Consider the following 12,153-nt stretch of genomic DNA (forward strand, 5'->3'; position numbering starts at 1 on the left):
AGCTTTTCACCATGTTATCCCTTTTAAATCCTCTAAAATGTGCTAGGTCAGCAATGCTCTGTCTCAGTCACCCCGAACATAAGCTAGGCTTCTGACCGCACTCTGTAAATGATGTGGTTTGAACTACATGATTGTCTTAGTCTAGCTCTAGCTGCTAACAGATGGCTCTCATTGTCACCAAGTGTGGATGTGTTGGTGAATGGGGTGTGAGAGAAAGCATTATTGACCAGGCCTCCACACCCCCCTGTTATCTGTGCACCAGTCGGTGGGGAAGGTGAGTATTGTGCTGTATGGTGTTGGAATGACCTGTTCTGCTTTTCCACCCACGAGAAGCACGCAAGACCCCCTACTGGAGAGAAGAGGCTATGACCACCGCATTTGTCCTGTTTAAAAAAAAATATATAATAATAAAAAAAAAGAGAAAAAAAGAAAGGAAAACATAACAGAAAAAATATAATGACATTCTTCGTCAGTTGTGTGTAAGAAGAGGAGATGCCCTAATCTCTAACCTGCCCAGTCGTTCATCTGTAATCCCTAAACTCTGCTTTCACCTCAGCCTCTCGCCGCTCACAGACAGTGGATTGCAGCTCGTTCCCTCGCTGCGTTCGGTCGCGGCCGCTTTCCTCCCTTTCCCGTTCGGACCGGGCGGCGCGGCCCTCCTATTGGCCCAGTTCGAGGCCCAACTCGCCCTGCAGCAGCTGAACGCCATTGCCACAGCGACCGCCATCGCCACGACCCACTGACCTCTCGTCAGCCGCAGCCGACCGCGTCGCCGCTCGCCCAGCTCAACCTGCTCCGGCAGGAGGCTACCGCCAGCCCCGTGGTCACCACCCCGCCCTCCGGCGCAGCAGGCCAGCATGTACCACCCCCACCCAGCAGGGGCACCCTTCTCCAGGGGCAGGCCTGGGCAGGGGCAAGGACACCCCCAGGTGATGGGCTTCTCCATGGGCCAGTTCCCTCCTCACACGCAGCTTCCGGAGGAGCTGGAGTCAGCCCTGGCCATCCGGGGCCCCGGCCCCAGGGACGAGGACCTGCGTCTGGGACACTTGCCCCACCGTGGCCCGGGGACCCCGAGATCAGACTTCTCCCCACAGGCCATCCCCCTGATCTCAGGCAACCAGCCAGGTCACCAGGGGGGCGCGGACTGGTCCCAGTACCAGGCGCCCGGCAACCTCTTCACTCCACCCCATCATCAGCAGCAGCAACAGCAGCAGTTCCACTCCAACCCTCCAGGGGGCGCCATGCATTCTTCCTGGAACTCCCCGGCTCCCAATCCCCCATCCCGGCCGCCCGGAGGGGAGTTCCCGGCCCCGTACACCCAGGAGAGCGCGGGCAGCATCCTGGCCAGCTTCGGCCTGGCCAACGAGGACCTGGAGCTGCTGAGTCACTACCCAGACGACCAGCTCACCTCCGACAGCCTCCCCCACATCCTCCGAGAGATCCAGCTGAAGAAGGCCAGCGGGGGCGCGGGCAGGAGCCACCCCGCCCAGGGCCTCTCCTTCCAGTCAGACATGCCCCCGCCCCCCTCTCTCTCGCCCCCACAGAACCACGGGCAGTCTCCTGGCCTTCCCAGCATGCTCAGCGTGACCCAGACCGCCGGGAAGGTCATTGACTACGGGCACGCCAGCCGAGCGCTGGAGGAGGGCTTCAAAGGGAAAGACCGGAGCGGCCAGACGGAGTACAAGAACTCCGGCTCCTCCTCCGCCTCGACGGAGATGAATAAATACGGCGACACAGATTACCGCAAACAAGCGCCGTCGGCGGCGGGCAACCGCGGCCGCAAAGCCGAACGGGCGCCCGTCAGAGATCTGCCGTCGGCGACGACGACGACGATGACAAAGCCCCCCGCGGGCGACTTCGACCACCGGCCGTACCTGGCGGCGGCGAGCGGCAAGCCCAGGCCCCCGTCGTCGGAGTCCAGGAGCGAGTCGTCGGAGTCGAAAGCGTCCGGCGCCCCCCCGTCCAAACGGCGCAGCGGCGCCCCCGAGTGGATGCCCACCCCCACCATGATCAAAGATTACGCGGCGGAGCCCCCGAAGGTGTACCCCCACGTCTGCTCCATGTGTCACGAGCAGTGTGAGCAGGCCAAGGTGAGTGATCCCAACCGCCCCCCCCCCCCCCATTCCCCCGATTCACCACGGTGTCCCACCTGCTCCGTCTCCGACAGGGCTGCCACTGAGACCCAGGGCAGGTCCACGGCCCACACCAGGGCTGTGTATCTCCACTGGTCTCACTGTCCCATTCGGTTAGGATTGTCCTGCCAACGATTTCATGCGATATCACAATGGATCAGATTTTTTTTGTTGTTGTTGTAATTGTATAGGTCGAGCCTACCTATATTTGTGTGTGTGAAATAGTTCCGTCCTCAAAAACCAAACGAATACTTCTGGGCTGAGTTTCCCGGCGGCATCGTAGCGCTACGTTCATCGTAAGCTACGGCGTTCATCGTAGCGCTACGATGCCTCTGGGAAACGCAGCCCAGTTTGGCCATAGCTTCTAGCAACTTCTTTGTCTTCCGGTGTAAAACAGGGCACTTCCTGAATGTGGCAAACATCACAATGAGTCTGAACACAGCAGACAACAGGTAGCATTCGAATACGATTATCCGGTCAACTATTCGATTCGATTATCACGTCCACATTGCGATGCATCTTAGAAATGATTAGTTTCAACACCTCCAGTCCACACACAATACGATAAGATACGCTACAATAACCAATATGATGTCAGACACGTTATTCACCTTACAGTTCATAATAGATATGAACTTGCATAATCCCCACAAGAGGAAATTTGGCATTTCAGCAGTGGGGAATTACAGCGAAGGTTGGAAATGCAGAATATACATAGTAGTGAATAAGCATCAAAAGAACAAGGATACATGCATACAGCCTGTGTAAAATATACATACAGTACATACAGACTGTATAGATATGTATTGTACTAATATACATGCTCACCTCCTCCACGCTCCAGAATGCTCAGGCACTGTTGTATAGCTTTCCTTTTGTCTGGACCTTTGGTTGGTCTCTCTCTTTCTCTTTCTCTTTCCCTCTCCCTCTCTCTCTCTCTCTCCCTCTCCCTCTCTCTCTCTCTCTCTCTCTCTCTCTCTTTCTCTGGCTATATATATATATATATCTATATCTCTCTCTCTCTCTATATATATATATATATAGAGAGAGAGAGAGAGAGAGAATATATATAATCATCATGAATTGGCTCACTGGACCCAAATAGCTGCTGATTTAGCAGATTCGGTAGCCTAGCCCATTTAATGAAAGTGTTCACATTGACTCATGAGGACTAGTGCTTGTGTTGCTGAGGATGGAGCTGGGGGGTTGAGGATGGAGCTGGGGGGTTGGTGAGGATGGAGCTGGGGGGTTGGTCCCTTGGGTCATCCTTCCCCCACTACCCTGTGTCTGGAGCTACGTGTGTGTCGTACGGACGGATGTCTCAGCTGCAACAGAGGGGGACAGGGTGGAAGGGGGACAGGGTGGAAGGGCTCGGAGGGGGACAGGGTGGAAGGGGGACAGGGTGGAAGGGCTCGGAGGGGGACAGGGTGGAAGGGCTCGGAGGGGGACAGGGTGGAAGGGCTCGGAGGGGGACAGGGTGGAAGGGACAGGGTGGAAGGGCTCGGAGGGGGACAGGGTGGAAGGGCTCAGAGGGGGACAGGGTGGAAGGGGGACAGGGTGGAAGGGGGACAGGGTGGAAGGGCTCGGAGGGGGACAGGGTGGAAGGGACAGGGTGGAAGGGGGACAGGGTGGAAGGGCTCGGAGGGGGACAGGGTGGAAGGGGGACAGGGTGGAAGGGCTCGGAGGGGGACAGGGTGGAAGGGACAGGGTGGAAGGGGGACAGGGTGGAAGGGGGACAGGGTGGAAGGGGGACAGGGTGGAAGGGCTTGGAGGGGGACAGGGCGGAAGGGGGACAGGGTGGAAGGGGGACAGGGTGGAAGGGGGACAGGGTGGAAGGGCTCGGAGGGGGACAGGGTGGAAGGGGGACAGGGTGGAAGGGGGACAGGGTGGAAGGGCTCGGAGGGGGACAGGGTGGAAGGGGGACAGGGTGGAAGGGGGACAGGGTGGAAGGGGGACAGGGTGGAAGGGCTCGGAGGGGGACAGGGTGGAAGGGGGACAGGGTGGAAGGGGGACAGGGTGGAAGGGGGACAGGGTGGAAGGGGGACAGGGTGGAAGGGGGACAGGGTGGAAGGGGGACAAGGTGGAAGCGCTCGGAGGGGGACAGGGTGGAAGGGCTCGGAGGGGGACAGGGTGGAAGGGACAGGGTGGAAGGGCTCGGAGGGGGACAGGGTGGAAGGGGGACAGGGTGGAAGGGCTTGGAGGGGGACAGGGCGGAAGGGGGACAGGGCGGAAGGGCTCGGAGGGGGACAGGGTGGGAGGGGGACAGGGTGGAAGGGGGACAGGGTGGAAGGAGGACGGGGTGGAAGGGCTCGGAGGGGGACAGGGTGGAAGGGGGACAGGGTGGAAGGGCTCGGAGGGGGACAGGGTGGAAGGGGGACAGGGTGGGAGGGGGACAGGGTGGAAGGGGGACAGGGTGGAAGGGGGACAGGGTGGAAGGGCTCCTGCGCTGTTTTTGTCCTTTATTTTGCGTGTTGATGAAGTGTGATGAATGTGGAAACTAGATTGGACTGTGACCATTTTTGTGACCAAGCGCTGCGCTCAACTAGAGAGTGAAGACATTTTCTCCAGATTTCTTCGCTAAAAGTGGGTGCAAACAATTTGAGAGAGTGAAAAAACCACTGCATTTAAAAACAAACAAAAAACAAACAAAAAAACACAGCTGCATTGCAGAACCAATCCAGCGTCTTTAGGGCGGTCCTTCCTGCTGGGGCGGTGAATGTTTGGTTTTGATTCTCCACTCCAGTTTGTTTGGAGGACATCATTTCCATTACAGCAGGTCCTTCCCCCTACTGGAGATGTAGGGAGTGGCTCTGAGATCGGTAGCATCGGTTTTCGGCGCTTTTCTAGCAATGATTTCCGTTGGGGACGTCAGCAGACATTGGGAGGCGGAGATGTGGAAAGCCTGGCTAGACGTTCCACCGACGTGTCTCGTACTCCCATGGGACGTTGGTGGAGGGGTAGCGTGTCGCCAGATGATGTATTCACAGTCCCACAGTTCATGCGTGTAGATTATATTAAAGGAGGTGTTTTAACATGACACGTTTCAACATCTGGCCATTGTTAGTGCTGCAGACGTGTCTCTGGAACCAAGTGGTACGGCCTGATGTCACTCTGTAGGCTGAACAGCATCGCCACCATTTGGTTCAGTCCAAAACAATAATAAAAAATGAATGGGGATTCATGAAAAATCTCACTCACTTAAGAGACCCCCAGTACGTTTTATTCTAAAAGTTAAAACACATTGAAGATGGGTAATGATCTTAGTTACAAAATTGAGCTAGCTCAGGTGTGTATGTTTTTATATGTGTGGTATTTATTTATTAGCAGTGGGCAGCCATCGTTCAAGGCGCCCAGGGACCCAAGACCAAGTGCTCAGTCCGAGTCCTGGCCAGGGACAGGTCAGTCCGAGTCCTGGCCAGGGACGGGTCAGTCCGAGTCCTGGCCAGGGACAGGTCAGTCCGAGTCCTGGCCAGGGACAGGTCAGTCCGAGTCCTGGCCAGGGACGGGTCAGTCCGAGTCCTGGCCAGGGACAGGTCAGTCCGAGTCCTGGCCAGGGACGGGTCAGTCCGAGTCCTGGCCAGGGACAGGTCAGTCCGAGTCCTGGCCAGGGACAGGTCAGTCCGCGTCCTGGCCAGGGACAGGTCTGAAGAGCCTCCTTCTACATGTTTTTTTGTATTGGGTTCCTGGGAGGACACCCTAGCGAACACGGGAGAACATGCAAACTCTACACAGAAAGGCCCAACGACAGCGCTAAGTACTGCGCCACCATGTGGCTGGTGAGCTATTCGGGTCTCCGTGTCGCGGTCAAGGACACCTCAGCACACTGCCGGGGGCGGGGATCGAACCAGCGACCTTCCAACCGGCCGCTCTACCTCCCGAGCTGCATGCTTACCTCAACAACATCTACCTCTGAACCAAGAGCTTCAAAGTTCTCAAAACCCATTTTCAATTTTGTGTTTTAACTTTTAGAACAAAACATACTCTATTCCCGGAGTCTGTGAGTTAACCACACTCCTTATTTTCAGAATTTTTCCCGAAACCCATTCATTTTTCAGAGGGATTTTGGACTCCAAAATGGCCGTCAGATGGCGGCGGTGCTATCCTTTAAGCCTCCAAAACGATGACATCACCTCACCACTCTACACCCCCGCTGTGTTTGATCTGTGACTGGTGGACTGGGTTTCTCACAAGAAGCCTGTTCACCATTCATACTTGGACATAACCAGGAGAAGACTGTTCTACCTGAGGTCTGTGATGATGGCTGATAGACTGTTCTACCTGAGGTCTGTGATGATGGCTGATAGACTGTTCTAGAGGTCTGTGATGATGACAGACTGTTCTGAGGTCTGTGATGATGACTGATAGACTGTTCTGAGGTCTGTGATGATGGCTGATAGACTGTTCTGAGGTCTGTGATGATGGCTGATAGACTGTTCTGAGGTCTGTGATGATGACTGATAGACTGTTCTGAGGTCTGTGATGATGGCTGATAGACTGTTCTGAGGTCTGTGATGATGGCTGATAGACTGTTCAACCTGAGGTCTGTGATGATGGCTGATAGACTGTTCTGAGGTCTGTGATGATGGTTGATAGACTGTTCTACCTGTCTGTGATGATGACAGACTGTTCTACCTGAGGTCTGTGATGATGGTTGATAGACTGTTCTACCTGAGGTCTGTGATGATGGCTGATAGACTGTTCTACCTGAGGTCTGTGATGATGGTTGATAGACTGTTCTACCTGTCTGTGATGATGGTTGATAGACTGTTCTACCTGAGGTCTGTGATGATGGTTGATAGACTGTTCTACCTGACGTCCGATTGGTTTATAATAATAGTAGTAGTGAAGAACTTTGAAATTAATGGAAACGTTCAACCACTGCAACATGTAGCCCTCTTGTGGTCTAATGATGAAGATGAGAAGAGTGAAAACTAAAAGAACAATGAATGAATCACAGGTTTGCCATAATGGCTGCGCCTCTCTGGGCATTGTTTGTTGTTTACATGCTTTTGTTAGTTTGTTGTTTTAAATGCTTGACAGTAAGAATGAAGCCAATAAACTGTAGTATCTACCTGTGTGTCTTTCTATGGTTCTCTGCCCGTTTCAGTCGTAGGTGACTGCGCATGTACACGGTACTGGAGCTGTGTCCAGATACGGTTCCTACCAGCTGGTCTGTCCATGAGAGCGTCTCTAACTGTCCCTCTCGCTCCTGTTCTCTCTGCCCCCCCCCCTCTACCCCCCCCCCCCTCTTCCGCCTCAGGACTGGGTCAACCATGTGAAATCGGTCACCCACGCCGCCTTCTGCAAAGACCTCCGTCGCAAGTGAGTGACATTTCTGCCTCTGGGTCCTAGTGCCCACTAACCGCAACACCAGTAGAGCGGTGACTCTAATGTAATATGGTACATTAGAGTGGTATATGATGACCTGCTATAATGATATTATAATATCTTCATACAGGTATCCTGAGTGGAAGCCTAAGTTACCGCGGTGAGTTACAGCTCTTTATCAAACATGAGATGAGGCTTATCAGCACCATAGTAGCCTTATTGTGTGTGTGTGTGTGTGTGTGTGTGTGTGTGTGTGTGTGTGTGTGTGTGTGTGTGTGTGTGTCGATCCTCCTGGCTCATCCCCTCCAGGAGGAAGGCGTCCCCAGGCCAAGATGGCTGCCCGCCATGGCCTCCCACGGACCGCTCCCCGTCGCGCTCCATCTCCCGCTCGCCGTCCTGGACGCCGTCGCCTAGCCCCCCGCCCGGCCGGCGCCGCAGGACCCCGTCCCCCTCCTCGGGGCGCCGCGGCAGACGCTCGTTCTCCCCCCGCACCCTGCCTCACCACCCTCCTCCGCCCGGACAAGCCCCCCGCCCCTCCGGGCCCCGCAGCCCCGCCCACTCACACAGAGGCTCCTCCTCCTCCTCTTCCAGCTGCCACGCGCCAAAGAAGAGGATCAACGAGTCTCCAGGTGGGACTCAACGTTTACGACAGACGCTGCAGACGGGGAGAGACCAGACGCAGTCTCTCCATCCCTCTCTCCCTCCGCCTCTCTCCTCTTCAGGTGCATCCACAGGTGGTTCCTCTCGGGGAGGCCTGAAGCGTTCCCGTGGCGACTCGGGTGGGCGTGCCCCGGGCGTTGACGATCCCCCTCCTTACTCCGCCTCCAAGTCAAAGGCCGGCCTGCGCCTTCGCCCCAAGGCTGTGCCTTCCTCATCGTCGTCATCCTCAGCTGCCAAGAAGCCGACCAAACCCGGGTCCAAGTTGGTCTCCAAGGGCGTCTCCAAGGGCGTCTCCAAGGGCGTGAAGACAGCGGGGATGAAGATCCCGAGCAGGTCGAAGGTTCCGGCGAGCCAGGTTCCGGTAGGTTCTACACTGTTACCTTCCTAGTTGAGACACGGTAGTGTTTTAGCAGGGTTACTTCCAGCTAGGGTGGCAAAATTCCAGGAATATTCACACACTTCCCAAAATTCCCAATAATAATAGTAATTGTAAAAATTAAATTTATTAAGCACATTTAAAGGGCTCAAAGCGCCGTACAAAAGAGGATCTTAAAATATTATTTAAAAAAAGTAAATAGAGCTTTCACAATCACGAATTTGTTGACAGTTAACCGTCTGAGATGTTAATTAATCAATTTCACCGTCTGAGATATTAATTAATCAATTAACCATGGTTAACTGCATAATCGTGAGGGAAATGCATGGAAAATATACCTGCATTATTAATGTAGCCTAATCTCTATTCATTTAAGTAACCTACAATCAATCAACGCCAGCCCCCTAATAATAGAAGACAGTTTTAGTTATAAAAACCTTTTATTAAAATACAAAGATGGAGCACAATGGTAATAATTACGTCCTATCCGTTGGTGAAATGGAGCTGTTCTATTGCGCTCCGTGTAGGCCTACCGCTACGCCTTATATATATAATTTGTTTTGATTAGATATTACCTTTGATTGGCTAATATCAGTTGTAGCATCCATAGTTGTTAATTATTTTAGGCTACTTGTTGAAAAGCAAATAGGTTATCCGTTGGTAAAACCATTGCAATGGAATGGCTCTGTTTCATGAATGGATATTTTTTAATTATTATTATGAATTGGATTTATATAGCGCCCTTCATGATACCCAGAGCGCTTTATTTGCCGGTGTCTTTTCAGAAGAGTTTGAAGGTCTTGAGAGAATTAAAGGGAATTAATGGGAATAAATTATATTTCTATTTGCCAATCGCCATGGGAAGTTTGTGAATATTCCCGGAAGTTTGCAACCCGACTTCCAGCCAATCAGAGCATTGTCCTAACCATTCACTTCCAGCCAATCAGAGCATTGTCCTACCCATTCACTTCCAGCCAATCAGAGATTTGTCCTAACCATTCACTCCCAGCCAATCAGAGCATTGTCCTAACCATTCACTTCCAGCCAATCAGAGCATTGTCCTACCCATTCACTTCCAGCCAATCAGAGCATTGTCCTAACCATTCACTTCCTGTCCTGTGCGCAGGAGGACAATGCTCCGCCAGCGAGGAAGAAGAAGCCGCCGGCGGGTCGCCAGCTGAAGCCCAAGCCCAGTCCGAGCGCCATCGCCGCTGCCGCCGCCGCCCGCCGCGTCCAGCTGGCTGGACTCCCAGCGAACACCACCCGCCAGGAGGTCAGGGGGCTGGCCGAGGCGTTCGGCAGGACCAGCAGCATCACCCTCACGCCCTGCCGGGGACAGGGACAGGGCCAGCCCAAGTCTGCCAAGGTGAGGGGAACCATTGATATTAGGGGACGGGAATCGCTAGTGATCTCAACATTCCATTTCCCTTCTTGGGTCACGATGCCACTTCAGATTGATCATCTCAGATTTGATTTTCCATTTGGTTATGATAGAATTTTCAATGACATTTGCACCATTTGACTACAGTGACCCATTAAATACAGTAACCTTGGCCGTGTGTGTCCCAGGCGCTGGTGTGCATGGTCCGAGGGGTGGACGCCCAGGCCCTGTCCCGCTGTCCCAGCCTGGCCCTGCGAGACCACCCCGTCTCCGCCTCCATCTACAAGGTAACGCGTGATGGGCGGGGCCTGATCGATGGGGCCAGAAAGCGCCACGCTGTCACGTGAACAACGTACCTCTTAAGCACCTACTGTATTCTAGATTGATACTCTTGCACTTTGCCTTCAGCACTAGATTATGCTCTCAATCAATCAATCAAAGCTTTATTTGTATAGCACATTTCATACACAGTGGTAACACAATGCGCTTTACAGAGAACAAGGGAGGAGGGCATACGACCCACCTCTACATATTCCAGAGGGAAGAAAAAAAAACAGTAATCACCCGGGGGCCAGATAAGTGAGCTGTAAAAATTCTTCCCTGACCCCTCTCAACAAGGCGATCGAGCTCCAGGAGTATGTTTGTCTACCGGCTAAGAACATTTATAAAGCAATACATTACATTAAATTACATTTCAGAGTAAGAGAGGCTAAAAAGCATCGTAGGAGAGAGAACAGTCACTTGTTTTAGAAAGAAGATGCACTTGTGAGTTCTGGTGAGTAGTAGTACATTGGCTCTTCCTACGTTAAATGCAATTATTGTTAGTCGCTTTGTATAAAAGCGTCTGCTAAATGACTAATGTACTGTACTGTAATGCTGAAGTGAAATAAAGCGTGATGCTCGGTGAGGTGTCCATGTTTGCTCGAGTGCAACGATTTACAGAAGTTTTGATGACGCGTTGGAAGTGGGCGAGTGAAGCTCGTTGACGTGTGACGTTCTGACCAAGCGCTCCGTTTCTTATTGTACCCAGCAGAAAGGGGACGCGGAGCAGACGATACCCGTCATCATTAAAGGGTATGTCGCCGCTTGACCTCTCACCTTTGAACTCTGACCTCTGTCCAGAAACACTGTGCTGAGTTGTGTGATGTTCCTCACAGCAGGGTGGTGTGTGTTCCCAAGACGACTGCTACCGCGGCGACCACCACAGCTGCAGACAAAGTTGCAAGTAAGATCACACACGCGAACGCACACACACACACACGCACGTGAACGCACACACACACACACACACACACACACACGGGTTTGTAACCGTTTTTCTACCACTGTTGTCGTCTCCCTCAGAAACCGAAGCTGACCAGAAGAGTCCAGACAAGGTATTTCATCGAATGTCTGCACGCGCACACACACACACACACACACACAGAAAGGTAAATTGTGCCAGCGGTTAAACAGAACGGGACGTCCTGTTGTTCCCTGTGGTCTCCTGCAGGGGGCGGTGCTGATCCAGGGACTCCCCCGGAGCGGCTACGACGAGAGCGACATCGCCCGGCTGGCGCAGCCCTTCGCCCCGCCCCTGCAGATCGTCATGGCAACGGAGCTGGGGAAGGTCGGTGTCTGTCCGTCCGTCTCTCCCCTGAGAGCTACACTTCCCCGTTCATGGTGTCAGAACGTGTGCGTGTGTGTGTGTGTGTGTGTGTGTGTGTGTGTGTGTGTGTGTGTGTGTGTGCAGGCCCTGGTGAGTATGCCTGATGAGGACATAGCTGAGGAGATGGTGAAGGTCAACAGGTTCATTCCTGCCAAGATCAACCAGTCAGCGCTGAAGATGTGCTGCCTGAAGCAGCCTGTCCACCTCAGCACCCCGGTGAGACCCCCCTCTCCGACTCCTCTGACTCCCTCTCCTCCTCCTCTGACTCCCTCTCTCCTCCTCCTCTGACTCCCTCTCTCCTCCTCTGTCTCCCTCTCTCCTCCTCCTCTGACTCCCTCTGACCCCCCCTCTCCTCCTCCTCTGACTCCCTCTGACTCTCTCTCTGACTCCCTCTCTCCTCCTCCTCTGACTCCCTCTCTCCTCCTCCTCTGACTCCCTCTCTCCTCCTCCTCTGACTCCCTCTCTCCTCCTCCTCTGACTCCCTCTCTCTCTCCTCCTCTCTGTCTCCCTCTCTCTGTCTCTCTCTGTCTCTCTCCCCTCTCTCTCTTTCCTCTCTTTCCTTCCTGCTTGTTCGTATCATAAAGCCAGATGAACCAGGATTATCCTCACCTTTCTGATAGTGTTGCCT

The 12,153-nt window shown here is 53.7% G+C and overlaps 1 protein-coding gene across 1 annotated transcript in view; it reads left to right on the top strand.

The window, feature by feature from the left end:
• Positions 1-857: 857 nt before the first annotated feature.
• LOC311322339 (uncharacterized protein) overlaps positions 858-12,153 on the top strand; it is a gene marked incomplete at its 5' end in the record, with an annotated part of 20,032 nt that continues 8,736 nt past the window's right edge. Inside the window, 11 exons of the mRNA XM_084454407.1 lie at positions 858-2,090; positions 7,393-7,454; positions 7,591-7,620; positions 7,770-8,481; positions 9,623-9,862; positions 10,066-10,164; positions 10,908-10,951; positions 11,035-11,102; positions 11,222-11,253; positions 11,370-11,486; positions 11,610-11,741. Of these exons, the coding sequence (XP_084310533.1) occupies positions 858-2,090; positions 7,393-7,454; positions 7,591-7,620; positions 7,770-8,481; positions 9,623-9,862; positions 10,066-10,164; positions 10,908-10,951; positions 11,035-11,102; positions 11,222-11,253; positions 11,370-11,486; positions 11,610-11,741 (2,769 nt within the window). The remainder of the gene's footprint in view (positions 2,091-7,392; positions 7,455-7,590; positions 7,621-7,769; positions 8,482-9,622; positions 9,863-10,065; positions 10,165-10,907; positions 10,952-11,034; positions 11,103-11,221; positions 11,254-11,369; positions 11,487-11,609; positions 11,742-12,153) is intronic.

Source organism: Borostomias antarcticus (genome assembly GCF_949987555.1).
Source record: "Borostomias antarcticus genome assembly, chromosome: 20".
NCBI classification, from domain to species: domain Eukaryota; kingdom Metazoa; phylum Chordata; class Actinopteri; order Stomiiformes; family Stomiidae; genus Borostomias; species Borostomias antarcticus.